This window comes from Larimichthys crocea, chromosome XII (assembly GCF_000972845.2).
Source record: "Larimichthys crocea isolate SSNF chromosome XII, L_crocea_2.0, whole genome shotgun sequence".
Classification (NCBI taxonomy): Eukaryota; Metazoa; Chordata; class Actinopteri; family Sciaenidae; genus Larimichthys; species Larimichthys crocea.
The window spans coordinates 2,436,478-2,462,853 of NC_040022.1; the positions used below are offsets into that span (position 1 = coordinate 2,436,478).

At 45.5% G+C, this 26,376-nt stretch overlaps 1 protein-coding gene and 1 long non-coding RNA gene across 4 annotated transcripts in view; one reads left to right on the forward strand and one right to left on the reverse strand.

The window, feature by feature from the left end:
* The window catches only part of tnrc18 (trinucleotide repeat containing 18), a 47,876-nt gene extending 26,957 nt beyond the window's left edge, over positions 1–20,919 (forward strand). For 2 of the 3 annotated variants that reach the window (XM_019265086.2, XM_027285377.1), the window contains exons 8-30: positions 366–512; positions 952–1,136; positions 1,226–1,640; positions 1,725–2,711; positions 2,799–2,944; positions 3,040–3,173; positions 3,327–3,440; positions 3,523–3,709; positions 3,803–4,121; positions 5,306–5,518; positions 8,395–8,580; positions 8,985–9,460; positions 11,018–11,152; positions 11,691–11,832; positions 11,933–12,050; positions 12,954–13,029; positions 13,181–13,289; positions 13,633–13,749; positions 14,308–14,460; positions 15,666–17,482; positions 17,583–17,819; positions 17,934–18,008; positions 18,636–20,919. In XM_019265086.2, coding sequence (XP_019120631.2) covers positions 366–512; positions 952–1,136; positions 1,226–1,640; positions 1,725–2,711; positions 2,799–2,944; positions 3,040–3,173; positions 3,327–3,440; positions 3,523–3,709; positions 3,803–4,121; positions 5,306–5,518; positions 8,395–8,580; positions 8,985–9,460; positions 11,018–11,152; positions 11,691–11,832; positions 11,933–12,050; positions 12,954–13,029; positions 13,181–13,289; positions 13,633–13,749; positions 14,308–14,460; positions 15,666–17,482; positions 17,583–17,819; positions 17,934–18,008; positions 18,636–18,842 — 6,695 coding nt within the window. In that variant the 3' untranslated portion in view covers positions 18,843–20,919. The remainder of the gene's footprint in view (positions 1–365; positions 513–951; positions 1,137–1,225; positions 1,641–1,724; positions 2,712–2,798; positions 2,945–3,039; positions 3,174–3,326; positions 3,441–3,522; positions 3,710–3,802; positions 4,122–5,305; positions 5,519–8,394; positions 8,581–8,984; positions 9,461–11,017; positions 11,153–11,690; positions 11,833–11,932; positions 12,051–12,953; positions 13,030–13,180; positions 13,290–13,632; positions 13,750–14,307; positions 14,461–15,665; positions 17,483–17,582; positions 17,820–17,933; positions 18,009–18,635) is intronic. The other variant, XM_019265087.2, reaches the window with a different exon arrangement.
* On the reverse strand, positions 20,695–23,422 carry LOC113747095 (uncharacterized). The gene is made up of 2 exons (XR_003463335.1): positions 22,395–23,422; positions 20,695–22,267 (listed from the first exon to the last, which is right to left on the reverse strand). It is a non-coding gene; the product is annotated as an uncharacterized LOC113747095 (long non-coding RNA).
* Positions 23,423–26,376: the final 2,954 nt, after the last annotated feature.

A 26,376-nucleotide genomic window follows, 5' to 3' on the forward strand; every position in this document is an offset into this window, starting at 1 on the left:
AGACATTCCTGATCTTTGCAGGACATTCCTTCCTCCTCCGACGCTCGCTGTCCAGAAAAAACAGCATCAAGACACACATACTCACATACTTCTGTGAGTTTACACGCAACATCTGAAATTATGAAATCACGCATGTTTACACAGAGCTCCCCGAGGGGACGGCTCTGTCTAGACACAGAGGGCAAAACAACAAAATGTCTCGAAAGCGGCTAAATTCTGCTCCATTTTATCTTTAACATCATTCTAACTGCCGGGTGACGAACGAGGCTAAGTAAATGTTAGTTTTAACTTGGCAGTAAGTTTCTTTTCTCTTCATTTTTCTCACTTTTTCTTCCCATTTCTTCTCCCACCGTCTGCCCATTCAGGCCTGGGTCCTTCCTCGCTCCACCAGTCCCTCCCTCCAGGCTACCCACCTTCCCTGCCAGGCTCCATACCCCCTCCATACCAGTTTGCCAGGGACCCACAGTCTGGACAGCTCATAGTCATCCCCACTGAACACCTGCCACACTACGGTATGAAAGCCACCTTATATATGTATAAATATGAGCGTGTGATGTTGGTTTAAAATTTACAATTTGATGTATTTAAGCAAAAATTAACAATCATGTTTGAAACAGATGTTAGTATTAGTAATTACTACAAACAAACAAGTCCAAATCCAAGATCATTGACAGCCTCCATATGTTATTGTGGACTGTGCCAGAAGTTTTTGGTATCTGCTGCTTTACAGCACAAACAGGAGGAGAGTGATACACACTTCCTCTTAACGTGAGAGAAAACAAACTAATTTGAGGCGTCACAATAGAGCAGCGATTCATTTCTTAAAATTGAAGCAGTAACAATGCTGTCAAACATGCGTTCCTTCCTTTAACTTGGGTAAGAATGCTGCACAAACAGCCTCCAGTTTTCAAGTTTACAGTCTTCTTCATGTTCTCCTTTGTTGCTCTGCAGGAGGTGATGTACTAGAGCGTGGAGGCCCGGTGTGGTCCGGAGTTTACGGTACAGGCAGCTCGCTGCAGCATGCAGCCCAGCTCCAACTCCTCTCCCAGCAGCAGATGCTCCGACAACAGGAGCTCCTCATGATCCAGCAGCACACAGCGCAGGTCCTGGAGCTGCAGAGGAACGCACAGCTAGTCGTAAGTGGACTTTATGTTGTCGTCTGAATAACAAGACACAGTTCTGAGTGTTGAGTGAGTACGAAGCCGCCTCCTCTGCTGTGTTACAGGAGCGCTTAAAGGCCAGCGAGCACCGGCCGGAGATAGAAGAGAAAGCAGACAAGCGGAATGCCGACCCCAAACCTCGCCCCTCCTCGATATCCTCCCCGTCTCCTTCACCCATCCTGCATCCTCGCAAACCTCCCCCTCCCTCTCGCTCACCGACCCCGTCTACCTCCTCCCTCACCCCGCTGCCTCCGCTCCCGTCACCGGTGACCACCCTCAAGTCAGAGGATGGCGGGCAGAGAGTGTTGTCCCACCCACCGACACCCCTGCCTCACCTGCCCTCGCCTTGCTCAGCCTCTCCACCCCCGTCCTCGCCACGGCGGCCTAAACAGGAGGCTGCCGAGGAGGGGGAGGTGGGACGGAGGGAGCAGAGAGCAGGACAGAAGCCAGCCTCTGCAACTTTTCAAGGCATCTACTCAGGTGAGTCTGGAGAAACCGAACATTAAGCATCAGCTGCAGCTAAATTGTGATTCTAACTTTTCTATTTTTACTCTGTTACGGCAGATCTCCCTCCAGGTTACCCGTACCAGTCCATCACCGCTCCATTCGGCTCACCTTTCCCACCTTATCACATCCCAGCACCCACAGCGTCAAACACAGAAGTCGTCCCACCCCACCACTCCCGCTCTCCTGCCTCTGCTGCCCCTTTACCTTCAGTCCATCTCCATTCGAGGCTGCTGGATGCAGACATCAAGCCGCAGAAACTAGAGCCGTCAAAGGGATCCTGTCTCAAGCAGGAACCCGGCGTAGAGCAGCGTCCGCTTGACATGACACCAGAACCTCTAGGTCCTCTCCGGCGGAGCTGCAGCCCTTTACAAGCCAGACAGGACCGAGAGGGAGACCGGGAGGCCCCGAAGCTGAAGCCTCAACCGCTACCTCAGCACGTCCCCAGCCCTCCGCCACCGCCACAACAAGCTGAAAGACTGGAAGAAGTTCGGGAGAAGGAGAAGGAAGGAGGGCAAATCAAAATGGAGGTGTCATCTTACTCCTGTCAGGCAGCGTACCCTCTTCCTCCTCCGCTCATAGATGCAGAGCCTAAACCCGAGGCCATCAAGGATCCAGAGCGATACCCATCGTGCATCACTGCAGTGTCAGACAGTCAGGAATCGGCTCAGATGTGTGCGTCGCTCGAGCAAACCGCCAGCGTCGTATGTGAACAAAAACGTCCAGACACTCCAATCACACCCAGTCAGAAAGAAAGTGTCACCGAAACTCCCGTTTATCCTCCACCCACCTCCGACTCGCCGCTCCCGCTGGTCATCAGCCCACAGGATCCCATGGCAGGGATGCTCGCTCTGCTGACTGCCAGCGAGATCGCCCAGGCACGCCCCTGCACCCCTCCCGCCCCGATACTCGTCCCGCAGATAGAAAACCCTTCTCTGGATGCAGACTGCAGCAGCGCTGGTGCTCTGGAGATGGTCGCATTGGAGGGGATGGCACTGCTTAGCCAAATGGCCCAACAGGAGATGGAGCACATCAGCCAGGAGCAAGGTTAGTAAATATGAGAAAAGGTAGAAGAGAGAGGCGCTGACACTAATATCCCTCTTAATGTTTTAATATCCTCTTCTTCCCATCCAGATCTGACATTAGAGGGCCTGGACTGTCTTCTTGAAGCAAGCAGACAGATTTTGTTGGAGGCCATCGAAAAACAGTCCCACATCGATCTTCCGAGAACACTCGACCCCGACAAGAAGTACAGCTGGAGGCAGAGGAAGGAGGAGCCGGTGAGATGAAGACTAATGTCATCTGGTCACCCAATGATGTTAGAAAATGTGTCGGGGGTTTGGTAACACTTGTGACTTTTCTCTGTTCGCTGCAGTTGTACAGTAAAATGTCCGTGGACATGTTGGACGCAGTTGAAGTGGAGTACCGCGTTCGCCTGGCAGAGCTGCAGAAGACGTACAAGGAGAAGCAGAGAGATCTGAGCAAGCTGCAGAGACGCCGAGACAAACGGTGAGTCAAAAGATTGGACACACCTTCTCCTTTAATGGTTTCACATCTTCAGTGTTAATCACACTGCTGCTGTTGGATTGCACCTGTAAAAAATGTTCCCACACCTCCATCCCAGACAAACACTCACCTTTAACTCTTTTATACATATGTCAGTGAGCGGCAGCAGCAGGAGGACGAGAGGCGGAGTCTCACCAGACGTGGCAGAGGGCGACCAAGGAAGAGGAAACACTTGAGTACACCTCCCAAACTGGACAGCAGGCCTGGAAAGTGAGTGAGATCTACTACTCTGTTCAGCCAGTTTTACTAATTTATATGCAATACATGCAGTAAAAATACTCCGATGTCTTAGGGTGGGTAGGTCGGTGCAATACTCTGAGGACTCTGAAGCTGGGGATGGACAGAGGAAGAGGTTCAGGGTGTCCAGAGAAGAAGAGGAGGCCGAGGCGGGAAGTGGAGGGGTGAAGGTGAAGAAGAAGAAGAAAAAGAAGAAGAAGAGCTGGAACGACCAGGAGCCGTCCACCAGTCACGCTCTGGAGGTAGGAAGCAGCGTGTTTTTTTGACTTTGTCTGCAGTGTTGTGCCGTCGTTCAGATGAATTAATTTGTTGGGGGGGTTTTGTGGTGTTGTCAGGTGTTGAAGGCAAAGCGTGGTCACATGTGCGAGCAGGAGCAGCTGGCGTCAGACCTCGACAGAGCACTTTCGCTCTCGCAGCTCGGCTCGCTCGGCGCTTCTCGCAAACTTGCCTCCGGCTCCAAATTAGACAAGTCGAAGGGCAAGTCTGCGGAAAGTCGGATGAAGGAGCGTGGCGTCCACTCGTCTGCCAAAGGAGGGAAGCACAAGATAGCTGCCAAGGCTTCTGCTTCTTCGGATACCGTCCGCAAGATGAAAGGTCAGAAGAAGACTGCTTTGTTCTCTCCCATGAGATCAGAGCTCAGCAGCTGCTCCAACAGTGAGTACCTGAAGACGAGACATAACCGCTTTATGTGACTGATGCTGTCAGAGACGGACTAATAGAGTCTGAGTGATGTTTGCAGACACGGAGTCGCAGGTGATGCATGCCATGTAGTTTCAAAGTGATGAGGCTGGTTTACGATAGCAAAACTTTAACTTAATGTCCACTTACTGGTTTTCTCACTGTCAACAAATCCTGTAAAAAGGCCAAAACCAACAATGAACCGATCCTCCTGAGGGTACATTCAGACACAATCCAATTTTTCCATCCATTTGAGTGGAGATAGTTTGTTTTAGCAGCGACCTGTTGTGCAGAAGTTGAGCCAGATCCAACTTTTAGAAAAAACGCAACCCAACGTCACACTGCAGCCGCCAATCAGACCCGTCAAACCTCCACAGTCAATCCAGTTTATTGTCAAGGTGAACACAGGTATTTGTATGCTCCCACTATCTAGATACCCGATCCCTGGATGTTCACCAGTGTGGTCTGAGGTCCCTTCGTCTTGCTGGCGTTGATGTGAAGGTGGTTGAGATCACACCAGTAGAAGTAGTATCCCTGTACGTGTCTTCTGGAGGCGACGGCGTTGTCTGAAGCAGCCACTTAGCGGTCAACTCCAGCCCCTTCTAACTTATTCATCCACTGCTGAAAATAATGGGGATTATTTTCAGCAGTGGATGAATAAGTTAGTAACAAATGCTTTGTTCCAGTTTGAGTTGCCCCGATATTTGAGGAAATCATTTAGCACTGTTTGAAGAGTAGACGTAGAAGCAGTATCAGGCTACAGAAGTGGAAAAACATTGATAGAAGGACTCGTTAGTTTTGTTCTTTTCATTGGATTTGTTGACATTTAGAAAACTAATAACGGTGGATTATCCTTTTAAACACTGACTCACAGGTTATTTATACTCACAACACTCGTCGTATGGAGAACATTTCCTCATCTAGACTATGTACATGTGCTTCATCCTCCTGAGACCAGCATGCTGCATGGTCCTGGTGGTTTTATACAGTTACTTCATGGTAGCAGTAGTGGTCATCTGTTTAACGGGTCAAATGAAGTCCTGCTGGCCTCGCTTGAAGAGTCCTCAGGTCTTCTCAGGTTGTCATGTTGAGGTTTCGAGCACACATCTTCTTGTCTCTCTTCGCTTCATCAATCATTAACCGCACTTTCTCTGCACCAGACTCAGATTCAGAAGAGCACAATTCTGCTCGAGGGGGCTGGCCCCCTCTCTCAGGGACGCGTTCCCACGGCAACGTGACGAGGAAGAGGCGGTCCGCATCGTCGCCGACGTCCCTGCTGTCCAGTCAGTCCAAGTCTCAGAAGAAACACAAGCACTTATCCCTGCTGCTGGAGGAAGCGGGCCTCAGCTCCTCTGACGACTCCTTCGACCAAGGTTACTGACCAAATCTTACAGCTCCTCCTCGCCTCCTTCGCTGTTGAGTCAGACAGAAACAAAATGTGTCTTTGAGCCTCGTCACAGCTTGTGTCTTCGTTTGCGTTTCGCTACGGCAGCTGATTTTTCAAACTGTGCTTTAGCTCGACCATCCCTACCTCTCTTGCTGCTGGCTTCCCTGCAAAGTTGCCTTTTGTTTTTGTTTTGTTTTTTAAAAAGAGTTTTTCTATGGTGTTTTTTATTGCCTGGATTGCAAACCGTTTCTTTTTTTTGTTTGTTTGTTTTTGTAGCATTTGTACATTGAAAAATTGTGTGAATTGTGAGATTTTTTCATAAAGTTGTATTTGCAGTTTTTTGGTACCTATATAAGCTTTATTAAAGGTGTTGATTTGATTGGCACAGAAAGCGAAGCGCTGTGGTCCTTGTGTCTGCTTCATCTGTCTGTCCGTCTCGTCAGTCTGTCCAGCTGCCACTGCACCTCACACATCCTTTTTTTTTTTTTAGACCGCTCTGTTCGTCAAATATCCCTTCAGTTCTCCTGGCAAACGTTGGGAAATAAAAAAACGTTTAAGGTTTGGGAAACTGAAACATTCACAGTCACACAGAGCTGAATCTGGTAGAACAAGCTGACGTTGAATGATAGTTCATGTTTATTGATGACGTGGTCCAGTTTTTCGGTGATGTCGGTGAAATAAACATACTACACATTACATGTTGGGGGATATTTGGACAATAGAGCTCCTCCTCTGTCTACTAAACCTTCAAATAACCCTTTTCCCTTTACGTTGCTCTCTCCGACACCTTGCTTTGTCTTCTCACCTTTCCCTCCTTCCCGTACCTACCCATGATGCTTTGAGTGTCTCTCAGCCTGTTCCATGTGCTTGTGCTGCTGCTGCTGCTTCTGCGACATTACAGAAGCTTGGCAAAGGACTAGCGCAGCCTTGAGCCCTACGCTACCTCGCTACTGTGGCTAAAGCTTTGCTTGAGCTTGACTGTGCTAAGGCCAGGCCTACGCTACGGCGAGGCTGCGCTGTTGCCGCCGCTGCGCTGTTTCCGCCCTGCCCTGAGGCCACACCCCTGTTCACCTGCTCTGTAAGTAGGAAGTGCCCCTACCTCTATTCTTCTGAAATTGAACCACATACACAGAACATTATCTTTATTTTATTTCACGTTTGTTTTTTTTTAAATTTTTATTCACAAATTAAAGCTCATGAACGAGAGCCATGGTTACCCTCCACTCGCCCGACTTCAGGGTCTCCTGACGGCCTTGAAGGAAGGCTGGTTAGCGGCTGTAACCATGGCTGCTCAAACCTCATACCAACATTATACCAAAGGGGGCTCACAGGGCTGTCCTCTCAGTGCCTGCTTGTTGTTTCGTCTGCCAGCTACAGTTAACACATTGTGGATTCACAGTACCAACATATGAAGTCGATTTAGCTCCTAAATCAAGTCCAAACAACTTGAAATGAGCCACAATAAAAGTAAAAATTCAAATAAAGCCTCACAACTCTGAAGAATTAATGTTTTAGTTTTTTTAAAAATCTTGTTTTTGCTGACCTCTGTTGGTTTAAAGGGAATTTTTCAACTTGGGGAGCCTAGTTAAGTGTGTTTTTGTGTCTAAATTGGAACAACAGTTTTTGAAATTGGTCCAGTATTGAGTGAGAGTCTGTTCACTGCAGTGTGTTTAATCCTCCGGGGAAATTGCACACTGTCGATGTACGTCCACTAAACTCGACAGGCTCAGATTGTTATTGCAAGTGTCTGACACCATCCTCGATCGCTTAGTTTGTTTGTGCTGTTGTGTGACTTTGGTGTTTTTAAATGGTCTCTGAACTAATGTGGTAAAAGTTGGATGATAACAACAAACAAACTTAACCGATGGAGGCGCCGGCAGACCAGCAACTCTGTTTCTGGTTAAACAAAAACTTCTATCTTTAGCTTCATTTCCATAATATCAGACACTTAGAACAACAATTGGAGCCTGCCAAGCCTTTAACGTCGATGGTGACGCCTCAGAGGAATTGCAGTTTTGCCATCAACACTGGATTAACTTCAAAAATTGTCATCCTCTTTAGATACTTTGGAAAAGAAGGATCCAGGTTAAAAAGTTCTCCATCAACTTCTCACCTTGCTGTAGTGATGTACAGGTGTACTCCAGTACAGCGTGACATCACTGCTAGCTGTGGTTACAGGTGCAACACATTTGAAAGCCAGAGAGGGCAGCAAACACAAGACCGTAGCTGATTGATGAAGATAATGACAAAAATATGAAAGTATGACTTTGTACTGTGCATCCACCCTCAATGTTAACACTAACCCCTGAGGAGACGCTCCTCCTGCTCATCTGTTGCCAAGGATCTAACTGCTAACACACAGCTAACCAGCAGAGTGTGTGTGAATGTGTGTGTGCGCGCCTTTAGACTTGGAGGATTATGTGTTTTCACTTCTCTTTCTGTCTCTGAAGGTTTTTTTCAAATAATAAATTATGTCTGAGTCAGTTTTTCAGCTCACATGTTCTCAGCAGCTGTGTCTCTCATGCATGTATTTTCCTTTCTGTATCTTGCTTACACAGCGTTACAGTGTGAAGGCGGTGGAAGTCTATCTCCTCTCTTAGCTCTGTTGTCTCTGATCAGCCTACATGTTTAGTGTGTATTTGTGCAGACAGTGTGTTAATGTAAGGCCCAGGCTGCTGTTTACTGTCACACAGGGTTTTCTCGATCGTCATTCTTTGGTTAATTCATCATCTCGACGGTGTAGTCTTTGTGTTTGCAGTCCGTACAAACAGTAGGAAGTGATTTGACCTTTGGTCCAGCACCCACACCGCCACAGCCACATTCCATCTCTGAGTTTTAAAAAAAATCTTTTCTCTGAAACAGAAACCTCAGAGGACGACGACGAAGACAACGAGGATGAGTCCGATTCGGACGACGATGACGGTGGCTGTGAGGAGAGCGGGCTGGGTCTTCTGGCCAGGTTTGCGGCAAGCGCCCTCCCTGTCAGCTCCACCCCGCTGAGCAGCCTTCTCCATGATGGCAAACACCGCAGCCGGCAAAGCACTTTGGGTAACAAAACACAACCACAGCAACAGAAATAAAGGTTTTTCTTGTTATATCTGAATAAAATGTCGCCTGTCCTCTGTACAAACTCTGCTTTTACACATTGCTCAGGTCCCCCCGACAGCATTCGACACTTTAATTGTAATTTTTTGCGGTTGAGCAGCTTCAACGCCTGAGCGTTTCTTCAGGATTGTGCTATTGATCCATAGTTAAACATCCATTCATTTCTAATTGTCACATCAGGGTGCATGTAATGATTCAGCCTTGAATTATGTATTAGTTTCAAATTGATCAATAGTCCTATTCACAGAGTTATTGATTTCACCTGAGTTTATTACTGGCTGCATGTTTATGGGTGGAGCTGTACAGTGTGTTTATACATCATGTGACCCTCCCCTCTCCTCCATCAGGGTCTTCAGAGTGCGAGTGGTCCGACTCTGGCTCAGACTTGCGGTTGAGGAAGTTCCCCTCTCTGCTGCATGGCAAGCGCTCCGCCCCAGAGCTCCCCCTGTTGCCCCCAGCAACCCGCCGCATCGACCAGACCAGCCCCACCAAGCGAGACGAAGCTCTGCCAATAAAATGCAAGCCTTTGCCCAAACCACGCCCCTCGCCCAGGTCGCCGCGGCGATTCAGCTTCGACCTCCCCACCAGCTCCGGGGTCGGAGGCTTCAGCGAGGATGAGGGCTGGACCCGACGACGCAGCGAGAGGATTTTCCTCCACGATGCCACCACCTCGGCCAGTCAGACGTCTGTGCCAGTCTCTGTTTCCTCCAGTCAGAGCTCGTCCTCCTCCTCCTCCTCCAGCTCAGCTCCACCTCTCACCCCGAAGCCAGCCTCCAGGCCCAAACCTGCTCCGCCCACCAGAGAGGGGAAAGATGTGGTGAAAGTACGTCAATAATTCATCAGGGTGTTATGCACCAACTGAGCCTGAAAAACAAAGAGCTTCCAGTCTGTTTATTCTCTCCACCTCCTCCTCTCTTTGCTCCTCTTTTCTGTTACTGTGTCACTCCTCTCCTCCTCCTCCTCCAAACTCTGGTTGTCTCCCTTGACACCTCTGTGTGTGAGAGTGTGTGTCAGAGAGCCAGCAGGGTTTCCCAGTACTTCAGTCACTGCAGCACTCCCCTGCTGTCTGTGTCGTGTTGCTGACAAGAAAGGACAACGGCAGGCAGCCTGGCAGCGTCCCACCCTGTGTGTTTGTGTGTGTCTGTAAAGTTCAGCCTTCATGTTACAAAAAACATTTCGAAGAGGCTGTTTAGTTTAGATTTCTTTACTCATATTATATTGTTTTGAAATAATCTTACAGGTGACTTCATTAGAATGTCAGCGCCTATTTTAAACTGTACATGAAATATTTCTGACAACATTTATGGGATCTGTGATTCATACAGAAAGATAAAATACAATCATTTTTCTGTTCAAGATATAAAATAAAATGCATGGGATTTAAATACATAATTCATCAGGTCATAAACCAAGACCAACAACTACAAATATTATAGTTTATATCAGTGTTTCTCAAACTTTTTACTCCGTGTACCACCTCAGAAAATATCACAGTATCATCATCATGACCAACGTTAAAATACAGTCGACCTGGCTACAGACAGTTCACACAGGAGGTTTATTCTTAATAAGGAAATTATTTATTGTTGACTGTTCAGTCCTGAACAGAACAAGAGCTAATGGGGTTCTCCTGATCTTCCTAATATTTCCCATTTGGAGTTTTTGAACCATTAATTTTACCTCCACTCATTATGTTAGTCATATTTTAGCTCGTAACTACTCATGGATATATGTGCACTACCCTGCATGAGTCTGACTACATATCAATAATTCCGTTCACATAGATTACACATTTTTTTGATAGTATTGTGTGTTTTTAAGTTAATTTCATTATCAGAAATTATCACCACAAGGATTTTGAGAACCAGTGTTTTATTTGATTAAAGCCTAGATAAAGTAAATTTTGTTGCTGATACTGCAGTCCTTGATATAAGTGCATGCAGCCAAGTTACTTCTGATATGCAGCTAAAACGTTATTTATTCTTATTAAAAGTAGCCATCATTATTTTTGTAATATTTGAATTGCAGAGAAATATTTAAATATTGAAAACATTAAAGTTAAATTGTCCATGTTTTAAAGAAACAGAGAAAGTCTTTGCAGTAAACAGTTACTACACTGTAGTTATGGAGGTAGAAATTGATAAAGGCTGCACGTCCCCACTTGGCAAGTTCTTTAAAAAAGCACACTTGAAGTAATATTATCGTTAAAGGTAACATTTCTATTCTGTTTTGATTTATTTAAAATGACAAAAAAAACACTTGGTCCACACTTGATCAGTGTAGACTCACAGTCCACTGTTGGTCACGTAGTCATGTATGTGTGTGTGATGATAGATGCCATCATTCATATTCACATTGTATTGTGACTTTTTAAAACCAGAAAAAGAAGTCGAAGGACTCTCCTCTGCCTGTGAGCCCGTCCACTCTGTGCGGTCCAATCACAGACGGCCCCGTGCCTCTAAGCCTCAGCCCGACACGCAAGAGCCAACCAAAAGCCAAGACCAAGGCCAGAGAGGTCAGTCGGATGATGGATCAGCTCCAAAGTCATTATGGATGTGAACTTAATTATCCCGGCAAGGACAAAATCAGAGCCTTTCAGTTATTAGACCTCAACGTGCCAACATGTTCTAGCTCGCTGTGTCTCACACATGAAGAAATTAACTGATAGCTTCTGTTGCAGTAAACACTGTTTAGTTCTCTTGTATCATGTGATTTTCTGCCAAAGTGTTGCATTGCTCTCCATCTGCCACCAACCCCCCAAAAAACTCCAGAGTTTGTTTTGGAAACACGAAAGGCAGCTAAAGTGTTTGCGCAGAGCTCTTTGTGGCGGTGGAAACGGCCACAGAAGATTGTGTTTTCAACAGCATAAGTGTTGTAATATGTCACTGTTTGACTTTGAAAAGTTAATTTGTGGTGTGTCAGGCCTGGTAGTTTAGTGGGCTGCAGCAAATTAACCTGAAGTAGCAGTATCATCTCTTCATCATCATCATATTACTAATACATTTCAGGTATAATTATTGCTGTGAAATAAAGCCTCTGTGTGTTTCTTGCAGCCTTCCAGGGGAGCTGTAAGCCGGCTGATGGAGAGCATGGCGGCAGACGAAGACTTCGAGCCCAATCAGGACAGCAGCTTCAGCGAAGACGAACTCCTTCCACCGCGCAGCAACAGTGTATCCGAGAGGTCCTCCACACCTGGTGAGTCCGCAGAGACGCCATCTACTGCTGCTTCCAGCCAAACGTGTCTTACACTTTAAATAACGACATGCTTATTTATTACGCATGATGTCGTGTTCAGCCCCAGTGCAGTGCGTGTTGGATAAGGATTCCCTGGTGGACGGACTCCGAGTTTTGATCCCGATGGACGACCAACTGCTGTACGCAGGACACGTGAACACTGTACACTCCCCAGACATGTGAGTACACTCGAGAACTTTTAAACTTCAGAGGGTTAAAAAAAAAGGAGCACGGTGATTGATTTGCAGCCTTTAATAGTGGAAACACACACATCTGTTTGCACTATTAAAAGCTGCAAATCAATCAGTTTGCTCCAATTTTCTTGTTGTCCTTGATTTGGGAAGCACGTGATCCAGCTGCAGATGGTCGGAAGATGTGCGGAGTACTCCTACATATTTAGTCCATGAGATAAAATATTGTTTGGTGGGGAATGCATCTGCAGACCACAGAGACCTGTCAGAAAGTTTTGTCGATTTTCAACTGGTTACTCCATGTTTCATTGTGGGAAATACACTTATTTGCTTTCTTGCTGAGAGTTACACGAGAAGATTGACACCGCTTTCATGTCACCACACTAAATGTTTTTGTATTACTTAAACAAATTTGTGAGCTTTAGAGGTGCTGGTAGGCAGAGCCAGTCTGTATACGTTCCAATCCTCACCCATGAGCTTTGAGTAGTGACCGAAAGAATGAGATCGCGGATACAAGCGGCTGAAATGAGTTTCCTCCGCCGGGTGGTAGGATTTTGAACATCCAGATGGAGCTCGAAGTGAAGCCATTGCTCCTTCACCTCGAAATATCAAACTACTCCTTTAAAGATGCACCAACATGAAAACCTGTCATGTTACTTTTACATCTCACTTCAGGTGGAGTGGTATATTTAAAAGAAAACCGACATATTCCAGCAGGGGTTTGGGTATCAGCTGTGCTCCGCTCTGAATATGTTACCCTGAGCCACTGTAGCGGCAGTTAGTAAAAGAGGACACATTCCCGCGGCCTGCTACAAATCACAGCTGTCAAAGAATTAAGATAAAGATGGAGTGCCGTCTCCTTGACCCCTTTCTCACATTTCCTCCCTGCAGATACAGCGTGGTGGTGGAGGGCGAGCGAGGGAACCGACCACACATCTACTGCTTGGAACAACTGCTGCAGGAGGCTGTGAGTATCACACGTGGACGCGTTATGAACGTCTTGATGCTCCGCCGCTCTCTACAGCATTACGTGCAAAGTTTGTCCTATGCGTGCGAGGACTGGGCTCACACTGTTATGTCGACGCGTACAGTAAAAGTTCTTCATTCTGTTCGTGCAGATCATCGATGTGAAGCCTCCTTCTGTGCGCTACCTCCCAGAGGGCACCCGCATCGCTGCCTACTGGAGCCAGCAGTACCGCTGCCTTTACCCTGGCACAGTTGTCAACGGTACAGCAACAGCACGCAAACACACACACACACACACACACACACCACTTGGATGATTTTATTCATAATCCACTTACATGGACAATTTAATTGTAGCTGGCAGCACAAACAAATGTAAAAGATCTTAACAGAGCCTTCAGCGTACGATACAGCAAAGTTTATTACTTTGAAGAGCCGAGTGGTAATGGGAACATAACTGGTCTGGGTTCAATTCAATTCACTGAGCTCTACCACAATAAAACAAAAAGAAACAAGTCTTCTGACACCGTTAAACCACTCGTGTTATAACCGGTGTGTTAATGTGTTTTTAATTTAATAAAACTGTTTTTATTTCTCCAAACAGGAAGTTCAGATATCGACGAGAACGACGATCTCATCACGGTGGAGTTTGACGACGGCGACACAGGCCGAATCCCGCTATCCCACATCCGACTGCTGCCGCCAGACTACAAGATCCACTGTGAGCGCACACACACACACACACACATTTAGTGGTCTGTTGATCTCATTAGATTTTTCTGGTTGTCAGTCTTGAAACAGCACATGCAGTCACAGATTTCATTTTACCCTCACTGGTTTTAGCATAAGTGTTTTCCCAGTGGTGCTGCTATTCTGGTACATTGCTACTCTTCAGACTGAGTGTGTGTGTGTGTATTTAGTATGTATATGTATATATAGTTGTTCCTAAGTGGATGTGGTCTTTCCAAGACTAAAGCCTAGTTTGGGATTCATGAGTCCACATTGAATACAGTGAGGAGAGAAACACCATGAAGCACTTTTCTTACAAGCAGAAACATCAGAAACTGATATAAATATTTATCCTTTTGCAAGCAAGATGCTTCCAACCAAGTACGAGAGAGTACACACACTCAAAAACACACAGCGGTGTCCAAAATAGCCGATCGTCTTTGCTCAACTGAGAGTTTAAAACAGGGCAGGAAAGACCGCAGTCATGATGAAAGAGATTCTTCAGATAAATCCTAAAACCTGCTGGTTCTGATTCTGTGCCTCTGTCCAGGCGCTGAGCCGTCCCCTGCCCTGCTCGTGGCCAGCTGCTCCAGGAGGCGAGTCCGCAAATGCAGCAAAGAGGGCAAAGAGACGGGAACAAAGCCAGAGGACAGCACTCCCAAGATCAAAGGAAAACCTGGACGAAAACCCAAACCCAAACCAGGTGAGCTGATCAACCTGCGTCCTCAGGAATAATAATAATAAGTCCTTGAAACTATTCCACTATTACTTTTTACTTTTTCTTATTACCGACCTGCTGCTCAGAGTTGCTTAAAATAAAACTAGTACACAGTACATTAAGAGCCAAATTGTAAGTGAAGTCCTACTGTATGGTCCAAAATGACGGCCTGTATCTACAGTAATGATGAAGAGTTACAGAAGTTTTGAAAGGTCCAAAAAAGATTCAAAGAGGTGAAAAAAAGTTTGGGTGGTAGTTTATTATTTGGCAAGAGATAAACCCAAGATTTATTCCAGACACCATAATTTATAATCCCAGTCTCCACCCTCTGAGGCGGATTTCCTTCCACCGCTACATCCTTATATCAACACCATGTGGGCCTGATTCAGGACTATTTCAACACTTCTTAGGCCAGAGTTCAAGTTCACACAAAAGATTCGGCACTGAGCCTCTGCTTCAAAGGCTGACGCCTCAGCAGGTTTCAGACTGCATTTATTGTTTCCCAGGTTTCCAAATATTATAGTGAAATATGATTTTACAAACTAAGACTAAACACTGAGTTTGATTATGAAATATAATGGAGTTTGTAAAGTGATCTTTGATGTACTCCAATACATTTTAAAGCACACATTATAGTCTGGTGTTGATATGATTTGTAACACAGACAGATAATTTATGTTGATTATTGGGAATAATGAAATGAGTAGCATGCAGTTTGTTGTCTCTTATTTAATGTATTTATAGACACCATAGAGACCCATTAAAGGGCTAAAATCAAAAGTACTTTTCTCGTGTTCTTTCTGACTAAAATAGCTCAAGGCTCAGACAGATCTTTCATCAGACATCCCGTGTTTGACCACGGCTGTCATCTCCGATGTCACTTTAATGAATTTGCTCGAACAGCTTCGTTTTTTCTCTGTAAAGCTCAGAGTCTATTACTCTAGCTGTAATATATGGCATGTTGCTTGTCTGATTTGCTGACGCCGGCCTTGTTTCTTCTGGGTAAGCAGTTCTTAAAAGCAATGTTTTCATTTCAGACTTGTTTCCTGGCTGATTTGTCTGCCATTCTCAGCATGTGAGGCTGCAGACCACAAAAACCATGAAATGTCAGCATGTCCAGTGTAAACCCATTTATGGTTTAGTCTGCCTAAAACAGCAGAGTTAACTTTTTTTGTGTGTGTTGTTTTCAGAGACCTCCATGAACCCAGACGGCCGGGAGAAAGCTGATCCTCCATCTTCCTCCGCCCAACCCGCAGAGAGACCCCAAGCTCCAGCCAAGCCTTCCCAGGACCGGACCTCCTCTGCCCAGAAGGCGGCTCAGGAGAAGCCCCGGCCTGCATCCCGGCCGACAATGGGAACCCAGGCGAAACCGGGCCGCAAGAGCTCCACCACCTCCCCTGCAAGCAGCCCTACCCTTCCCAACCCGGTGCCCAGAAAGACCAGCTCATCTCAGCCTCCTGCTCCCAAACCCTCCCGCTCTCTGCCTCCTTCTCTATACCCGTCCACCTACGGTAAGGTCCTGACCGTGGATCTGTACAGCGAGCCCAACCTCAGCTCGTACAACAACCAGCGCAGAGAAAGAGAGAACACCAGCAGTGTCAGTCCCACCACCAACAGACCCATGTCCAGGCCCAGTATGGCAACATCATCCACTGCACCCAAGTCAAGTGCTTCCACGTCCACACCCAGGCCCACTTCTGCTTCCACACCCAAAACCAAATCCTCCTCAGACCATCACAGCAGCTCCAGAACCAGCCTGAGCTCTGGAATCATACAAAGTCCCATCTCCAGGATGTCAACAAGCAAACCGAGCTCTTCACTGGCTCCCAGACCTTCATCGTCTTCGTTGTCGTCGTCATCATCATCATCTACCCCTAGACCCAAACTGAAGATGCCGTCTGACCAGCTATCCTCCAGCTCGAGGCCCAGCCCCATCTCCAGACCGAAGCCCAGCTCTGGGCAAACTGACGTGGGCTCTGTAGTGAGGCGCAAGCCCCTGTCCGCGGAGCCCCTCGTGAAGCTCGACCATGAAGGTGTCACCTCCCCCAAAACCAAGAAGACCAAGGCTCTCATGTTGCTAGAGGGTCGGGGAGTCAGACGGGATCACACCCCCATCGCCACGGCTACAGCCAATCAGAAACCGCTAAAGGCTAAACCGAGAGCTCCAGACAGAGAGAGCGGCCTGCCGGAGAAGGAGTCCAACTACAAAGCACCGATGCTGGCTAAGGAGAAGTCCGAGAGTCGTGGAAGTGCTGGGAGAGGACAGGAGATGGATACGAGAGAGGAGAAAGGTAAAAAGGAGGAGCGAAAGGAGGTGGAGAAAAGAGAGGAGAGGAAGATGAAGGAGGAATCTCAGAGTAGCAGCAGCTCTGAGTCTGAGGAGGAAGGACAGAAAGGGAAGATGAAGAAAAAGAAGAAATGCACCTCGAGTTGTTCTTCCTCCTCTTCATCCTGCTCTGGTTCCTCTTCATCTTCTTCATCGTCGTCATCTTCATCGTCCTCCTCGTCCACTGACGACTCCTCCTGCAGCTCAGATGAAGAGAGAACCCCTACGCCTCCTCCACCAGGCCCCGTCTCCCCTCCTCCAGTTCAGGACAAAGTGAAAGAAAAAACTAAAGAAGAAGAAGAGGAGGAGGAAGAGGAGGAGGAGGAGGAGGAAGTAGAAGTGAAGAATGAGGTTGATGTAAAAGTGGAAGAAGAAGAGCTGTCTCCTCCTTCAGAGTCTCCCTCACCTCCTACCTCTCCAACTCCTGCTGCTTCTGCTCCTGCTAAACCCGCTAAACCAGCCACCGGGAAGGGCTCCGGGCAGAGGGGTCGTCCTCCGAAGCCAAAGCCCAGTGGAGGGGAGGGGAAGGTGGGGAGACCGAAGCGGCGAGAAGGGGTCCACCTGCCCACAACCAAGGAGCTGGCTAAGCGTCAGAGGCTTCCCAGTGTGGAGAACAGGCCCAAAATCTCAGCTTTCCTTCCAGCCAGGCAGCTCTGGAAGTGGTTTGGGAAACCCACTCAGGTGAGTTCAGAGTTCAGAGTTATGGTCAAATGTTTGAGAAACACCGACTGTATTTGTCAAAAAGAAATCACACTAAGACCTCTTCTGACTTCCACTTCAGAGACGAGGAATGAAAGGCAAAGCCAAGAAGCTCTTCTACAAGGCCATCGTGCGAGGCAGGGAGATGATCCGCATCGGTGACTGTGCCGTGTTTCTGTCCGCCGGCCGGCCTAACCTGCCCTTCATCGGACGCATCCAGAGCATGTGGGAGTCCTGGGGCAGCAACATGGTGGTCAGGGTCAACTGGTTCTACCATCCAGAGGAGACAAATCCTGGAAAGAAACTCACCGACAAGAAGGTAGGAGTGACTGATTAAATCAAGTCTGGTCTTGTTTTGAGAAGGTTTTTTTTAGTATCATATGCGTAAAAGAAACGCGTCGGACTGAAACAATTTAAACTCTTTCCTCTTCAGAATTGGGATCAGATGTGCGGTCAGTCTTTACCAGCAGCTCTGCACTCGTCTATCCAGAGGAAAGACTTCATGGAGGTGGGAAAAAGGATTATTTTACCTGTGTATTTCATATTCAGGCTTCAAATCCGCTGGTTTATTATAACGACGAAGAAGAGCTTAGACAATATGGAGCCTCCAGACTGACGAAATGTAGTCAAAGGTCATCAAACAAGTCGAAAAACATAACTGAATACATCAATGAATAATGCTGTTAGTTAAATAAGCAACAACACCCAACGATTCATCTCCAGGTCTTTAAAATGGATTTGAAAAAATTCAAATAAATCAGAGTTTTATAACTTTGAGTATTCCCAATATACCCAAATTCATTTAGCAACAGGTACCATATAAAAAAGTCCCTTAACAAGTACTGTACTGTCCATCACAAGTAGGAGAGAAAATGAGCATCTGTAATGTCTTGACCCAAATTATTTATAAAAATAGTGAAAAGAAGTGGGCCGAGCACAGATCCTGTGGGACACCCTTTCAAATAAAACAGTATCAATGTAGCCGTTTACTGTTTTGAGGTATTCAGTTATATTTTTTGACTCGTATGATACAGTTTTTATACATTTTATCAGTTTTGGGGCTCCACAGGTGAACACAGTCATCTGTCTAGTTGCGTTTCATAGATTAGAAATAAACTTCTGTTTTCTGTCACAGCGCGCCCTCTACCAGTCGTCTCACAGCGACGAGAATGATGTGCAGACGGTCAGCCACAAGTGCCTGGTGGTAAGTGTGGAGGAGTACGAGCAGATGACCCACACGCGCCGCTACGCCGACAGTGAAGACCTCTACTACCTGGCCGGCACCTACGAACCCACCACCGGCATGATCTTCAACACGGACGGAGTCCCGGTCATCTGCTGAACAAACAGAAACTCGCCACGAGTTGCTGAAACCAAATCATGGACCTCACCGAGGAGAAGTCGAACTCAACTGAAGTCTAATCACTGATCTTCAGTCGTGATGGATCTTTCACAGTGTGCGACTCGACCGCGCCGACACAACGATACACTTCAAACCAGACTGTCATGAACAGCGACTACGACAGAGACACTATGGACAGTATTAAAAGGAACAAGTCTCTTGACACTTTTGCACACACAGACTCCATCGACACAAACTGTTCTGCTTTGTCGTGTTCATAGGAAAACTTCAGAGCACACACAAGCACTTCAGTGTCCTTTTACATGTAAATATACCCGTCATAAACACACTTTACACTCACACATGCACAGACACGTGTAAATACTCACCTCCATGTAATACACACAGTTATATAGAGGAAAATATGTGTTTTATTTTCATGTAATAGATTTATGTCAGAGTACTTTTTTCTAAAGAGGTAAACAGCCGAGAAGCTTTAACGAACTGTGAATGATGATACAGGAGAGAGAGGCCCGACACACACACATACACACACACACACGCCGGTGATGTGACGTTGTGATTATGATGTTGCCGTGGTGATGTTACAGTCATGTTACAGTCATATAAATGTATCTACAGAACAGCAGGAGCGACAGACAAAGAGAAGAAAGAGACGCACAGAAAGAGAGAGGTTCAACAGAAAGCACTTAAAGAAAAAAAAAACACTCAACGCTCCTTTTGATTTAAACCTTCTGTTCCCCCCCTTGACAATCCTAACTCGGGCAGGCGAAACTGTCTGTGTGATACTAAAACTTCTGACTCCCTCAGAGACTCAGGCTTAAAGAGAGAGGAAGGAATCTTGTACTATTAAAAGCACTTCCCATTTTCATCTTTGAGTTCCTTAAAAAGAAAAGAAAAAAAATCCACCCTGAAAAACACTATGAAACAAAAACTGCAGTTCCTCAAACGTCCACTCGAGGCTGGCCTCCAGAAGTGAGTCAGTCTCCGTAAGTCCCCATGTGAAAAAGTCCCAACTTCACAGCAGAAATAAACATGTTTACAGCCTGGTACAAAAGACAGTCACCTGTTCAAATTACATTAAGGCTTCTGCAGAATTAAGAACGTGGACGTGACAAGTTGGTGCCGTTACAGTTGCCTTGTTTGAGCACCCTCAGGTCCACCGAGCTTCAAAACAGCTCTTCAGAAACCTACAAGTGATGTCACAGATACTACGTCCACTGTTTTATACAGTCTGTGGTATTTACATTGAATCTAAAGCTGCATCCAGTTAGCTTAGCTTTGCATGAAGATTAACACGATATATCTCGATATTATGATATATATAGTGTTAATTAGTGAGCTTTAGAGTTGCTAATTTGTGGATTTCATTACCTGAAGACAAAGTCAAGGTAGCTGTTCCCTCCCCAATGCCAGCTGTAGTCTTATATTTATAACCAGCACCCAGGCTTACTTCATCCTGATGCTCCATGCAGCCAGCACAGCAGATTTTGAGCTTCACACCGACTCTTCAGAAACATGTCACGGACACGCCGTCCATTCATTATACTGTCATTGACTTTGTCCAGTTTGGGGGATGTAGGACGCCCGACACATGATCACAAAGTGACTCCGCGAATGCACTGAACAAGCTGATGTATTAACAGTGTAAGGAGTCCCAGAGGGTGGATTTTTTTTTTTTTTAAAGGTGTTTTCAGGGTTGTAAACGTTGCAGTCAGCCCAAGAGATGCATCAAGGTCATGGCGCTGATATTCATACGTACACAGCTGCCAGCACTGATTAGATCATGAACATAATTCAATTTTAACAGTCATCTTCCACGGTTTGGCTGCAGCGTTTTTCAACCTCTAAATGTCCTGTGTTTGGTTTTCTTTTTCTTTTTGCTTCTGCTGTTTTATGGATGTTTATCTTGAACCCCACAAGTCTGAACACATTTCGCCCCCTTTCCAAGCAATCATATTTGACATGAGTGCACTTTGAATGAGCTCCGCCGCAAAGGAGACTCTGTGACTGGGAGTCTTGTACGTCTTCCTAGAGTATTTACTAACCCCCCACTTCCTGCGTTCGCCGCCTCTCCGCCGCATGATTCGCCCTGAAAACAGATAAAACAAACACACGTCCCTTTTTTCTTCTTTTCACCTCTTTTAGCTGCTTACGTGCCTCGTTTTAACCGTTTTTTAGGGTCAGACTTGTTGAATGTTGTGCTCAGGGTTGTGAGCGTTTTTTGGGCGGCATTTTACTCTCCCAGGCCTTATGATGATGACGATGATGATGATGATGATGATGATTCGCCAAAATCTCGCTTAGATCCCGCCTCCCCCGCCCCTCCTCCAGGAGTAATCAGATTTTCCCCTGACGTTCGGGGAACGCCTGACTTCTTTGTGATTTATCGTTTAAACAACCCTCCGTTCCTGAGCTCTTAACTCACTTAGCTACACTATTGTGTATAGAGTTTGTATCTATATACAGTATATAGTATACTGTATATATAGTATATATATCTGATTATCATGTTGATTTTCTCGTATGTTTCTTACCACGTTGCCCTCTCTCTGTGTCGCCGCAGAGACTGAAGATTGTCTTGTTGATATTCAATAGGTTTAATATTTTCTACTCTTTTGAGATCTTTTGGTTATGTCTGATTTTATTCTAGGATATATCTTATTTTTACTCACTCTGAGATGGCTGCAAGATGTCCCAATATGTTAATGTGACATTTGATAAATGATAAAAAAAGACGTCTGCCAGTATATTAGTAGCATTTCAGTACATATATAAATATATATATAAAATCCAGACATGATAGCCACCCGGTAAAAGAAACGTTTGTATGTGCTGCTAGTCTGTTAGTATTGAAAGTGGTTTAACCAGGTACAGAGTGACTACATGTGCTGTTTTTCTGAGATTACTCATTATCTTATCTGCTTAAAGCCCCACCTGCTCCTCAAGCTGCTGCTGCCTGAAACTCGCATTTCTGCAGACAGAGAGTTCAAAAAGTTTTTGAGTGACAAGTCGGCCCAAAATGGATCTCCGGCTGTATCTCAGCCGTGGGAGTGTAATGGGTACACAGGTCGAACCGGTTGTTTGTAGAGTGAACAAGTTAAAGTGCCCGTTATGAATGTTTGTTTACCCCTGGAGCTGCTAAAGCACTTTTTTTCTAAGTGTGTTTGTGTGTGATAAGACATCTTATTACACACACATGCACACACTTACACACTTTTATAACCCTTTAAGGTGTGTGTTATTGCCTTCCAATCTCTAAGTCTGTGAAGGTTCTCAGTCATCCAGGTTATCTTTCTTTGTGAAGAGTTCAATCTGGGGGAACTGGACTTGGTTAAAGATAAGTAAAGTTGTTTCACTTCTTAATCCAAGAGGCTTCTTAGTTTCCGACAGTCCTGAACGACCTGTGACATGTGACCTAACTACTGTCGTTCACACCTGACGACATGTGACCTAACGACTGTCGTTCACACCTGACGACATGTCACCTAATGACTGTCGTTCACACCTGACAACATGTGACCTAACGACTGTCGTTCACACCTGACGACATGTGACCTAACGACTGTCGTCCACACCTGACGACATGTGACCTAACGACTGTCGTTCCCCCATTATGCCAGATGTTCTTTAACGACTGACTGACCAGACTTCATGTGTCCTGAACGACTCTGACGACAGTCGTCACAACAACGAGCACTAACGAACCAAGTGAAACCTTGCCCACCTAAGCTATATACTTGGATTTTCTCCACCAGTCAGTCAGAGCTGAAGACCCTCTTAGCTGAGATCATGGAGAAAGTCTTCACAGATCTACAACCAAAGTCCATTGCCCCCGATTTGACCGTTCCAATCTCTATTCCCCCTCTATCTCCACCCAAAGCCCAGCCTTAGGCCTTCAAACAGGGTCCAAAACACACAAACACACACCGAATCGTATTGCCCACTTCGCCTTCATTTTCATTTGGTGTCATATGTTTTAAGAGCCTGACTTTGTGTATGTTCTTTTTATCACGTTTATGCTTGTCCTACAAAATTTTAGTTTTTGCTGTGATTCATGATTTTTTTTTTTTTTTTGCATGTTTCTGTCATTTATTTTTGCTTCCCCTCTCTGAACAATCGTCCACGCCTCTCAAGCAATACTGCTGACTGGCACTGGGAGCTAGCTGCTAGAGAGAGAGAGAGAGAAAGAGAGTAAGAGAGAAATGGGAGAGAAAGTAAAAGATTGAATGAGAGAGAGAGAGAGAGAGAGGTGGACTGGAGGCTGGTTCTTCGTCTGCTGTTCCTTCAGTATCGTTATCGTCCTGTTACAGAAAAATAATAAAAAAAAGATTATTTTGAAAATAAATAGAAAAATCATCTAAGTTTTGTAAATGATCCTTCACTGTCGAGGGGAGAAAAAAAGATATCAGAATATACTTTGTACACATGTCTAATCTTGTAAAAATGAAAAAAAAAAACACATTTTAGAGATAAATCTGAAACCAGATATATTCTGTCACCCTATACTGTACGTGTAAGGAACTGTTTCTTTTTTTTTTTTTTTTTTTTTTTTTTTTTTTTTACAGACAGCAACCACGTTTATCAGTGTTTCTTTTAAATCGTTTTAGTAACTCAATATTTTATAGTTAATCAATAAACAGATGGAACTGTACTTTTTGTGTTCTCTTTTCTGATATCATGTTCATGACATGACATGATATTTGTGTTCCCCCTTTAAAGCAACATTACTTTGAAACTGAAAAGTTTAATCCCACGGTGGTAAATATAGACAGCTGTACACGTGTATTTGTTATGATTACATTACAGAAACTTTGCTAACAGCCAAACATCAAGCAAGGTCAACAGCACAAGACAGCTAATGAGTCAAACTTTCACCATAGAGGCTGCTGGACTTGGTTGCATTGCCTTCTTGCCCAGCTCCTGTTCTGGCACGACACCTGCTGGTCAAAATTCGCTTAAAAAACCTTAAAAACTAACCCTGCCACTTACTTTGACCCGCTATCACTTTTTACCTCTTGAGTCTTGACTTCACAAAGTACCTGAAAGATCATGACTCTTACATCTTTTAATTACTTGCTGCAGCCAATTAAGACTGTAAACAAGGTAAACATCTATCCTGGCTCTATCTAGTGGTAACAAAATCCAAATACCAAACGCCTCTGAAGCTCTCTAACACATTATACCTGTTTTGTTTAATTAACAAGTATGTTTGGTTATGTACAGGATCTGGCAGCAGTTGCCAGGCAACCAGTGGATACTCCATGAAGTTAGTACTCCCGGCAGTCGACTGCAAATTTTCATTTTCACGCTTAAGTTTTTATTTTTTTTGGCAAATCAAACAAACAAGATGAAGCATGTTAATTAGTGAGCGTTGGAGGTGCTGCTAGCCGTTTATCCCCTTTGCTTCCAGTCTTTGTGCTAAGCTAACAGGCTCCATCACCTCCATCGCCTCCTCCTCCAGCTCCTCTGCTGTTGTTTTTGTACCCTGTTTTTTTTTTTTTTTTGGACTGCCCCTTTAATCAACAGTGGACTCCATCAGGCCTCCATTTTGGCAGCCCAGTAATGAAGCTGCTGGTTGTGATAAAATGGAGGAAAGTTCAGCTTCCTCTCTGCTGAGCTGCAAAGCTGACCACCAGAGACACATTTTCCACCGCTGACCGTTCATGACTCTGCCCTCAAAGAGCTGGCAAAGGTGTGTCTCTGTGTGTGTGTGTGTGTGTGTGTGTGTGTGTGTGTGTGTGTGTGTGTGTGTGTGTGTGGCTTCTGAATTCCTGTGTGTCCACGTGTAATTAAATCTTTGCTGACATGAAATGAGTGTGTGTTCCTGTTTCAGGATGAGAGCAGCAGTCAGGGGTTCAGCCGCCTCTCTGTTTCCCCCAAAGGATCAACATCAGCATAACATCAGACCTGCTGGGAGCTTCCTCCGACACACACACATACAGTACAGAAAGGTATACACACATCCTAACACACACACACACACACTCTCCATCCTACCTCAAACAGCACCCTACACACCCTCCTGTGGGAGTGTCAGCATGCAGGGTTCTGATTGGCTGGCATCACATGAACAGAGTCGTCCTATTGGCTGAGGTTTCATTGCAGCTTTAACATGGGGCGCAGAGGGAGCTGAGATGTAAGTGTGTGTGTGTGTGTGTGTGTGTGTGTGTGCACCTGTGTATATGTGAGTGTTTGAACTCATTACTGTTGAATCTCTCCACCTCTCTTTCTTTTCTTTACTGCTCAGCTCTTTCAGGCTGTGTCCGTGTGTTTGTGTGTGTGTGTGTGTGTGCGACCCACTTTGCACACACACACACCGGTTTCCCAGGAGACAGGTATCTAAGTGAGGGGGCGTTCAAACGCACACTGAGCACAAACAGTTTGAAAGGGTTGTTATTCAGACTGGAGTCTGCTCTCAGACTTTCAGAACAGTGTGTTTGTCCTTCAACTCAGTTTTTCTGTGTTTGTTTATTCACCAACTTTCTCCTCCGTCACTTCTTTCTACACGTCGTTCTCACATCTGTCCATCTTACGCCTGTTTTACTCTTATGCAGGTCTAAAAGGACACGACTGTTTGCTTATCAACCTGAAGACACTGTGCAGAAATCAGTCTTTTTGCGGTTTCAGTTTCAGAGTACAACAACACAAGACATAGCAGCCAGCTAATATTAATTACTAGTCCAACAGCAAGAAGCCCAGTTTGGCGTCAACGACTAAAAGTCAGTCATTTACTCTTTTCGCTCACTCTTCTTAGCTTGCTCTGTCAATGTCTTCTTCAGTCTTTAAGTCCATGGAGCTCAGTTGCATTGCCTGCTTGCCCAGCTCCTGTTCTGGCACAACACTGGCTCCACTCCCCATTAGCTTTCGGCCTGTAAAGCTCCTCTTCTTCTCTGTGTTTCACCAAAGTTTCACCAAAATCTGTGAAATAGTCGGTGGTGTGTCACTTAGTGTCGTAAAGCGTTACGTACTTCTCGTGGGTGATTGTACCTGGAGCACAAAGTTACATAGTGTGAGAACAGACGTACGAATGAGAGAGCCAGCATTTACCTGATTAGAAGTCAGTGTGACATCAACATGATTTAAAAACTGTTTATTGGTCAATTGCCCAAGTTACACAGTGTTGCTTCAAAGCTTCCTGTTATTGTCCCTCTGGTTCTCGGTTAAAAACATGAAGTTTCTGAGAACTTATTTTTCTTGTGTAGAATTAACTGATAAAATCAACACCGCTCTCATTTCTGTGTCAGCGCTGCTGTAATCAATATTTTCATAATAACAGCGGCTCAAATGACTATAATGTCAGGCGTTGCCCGTAGTGATGAACCCAACCAGAGTCTCCAGTTTCCCTCGGCTCTGCACTAGCTCAACAAGTGATTTAGTTTTGGTTAACTGTATTTAGTTGAATTTACTGATTAGTTTCTCAAGACCTGCAGAGATGGAGGACGTTAAAATGAGTTACAAAAGCGTCCAAAAGATAAATCATCATTCTACCTCCATCATATTATGGAGGTAG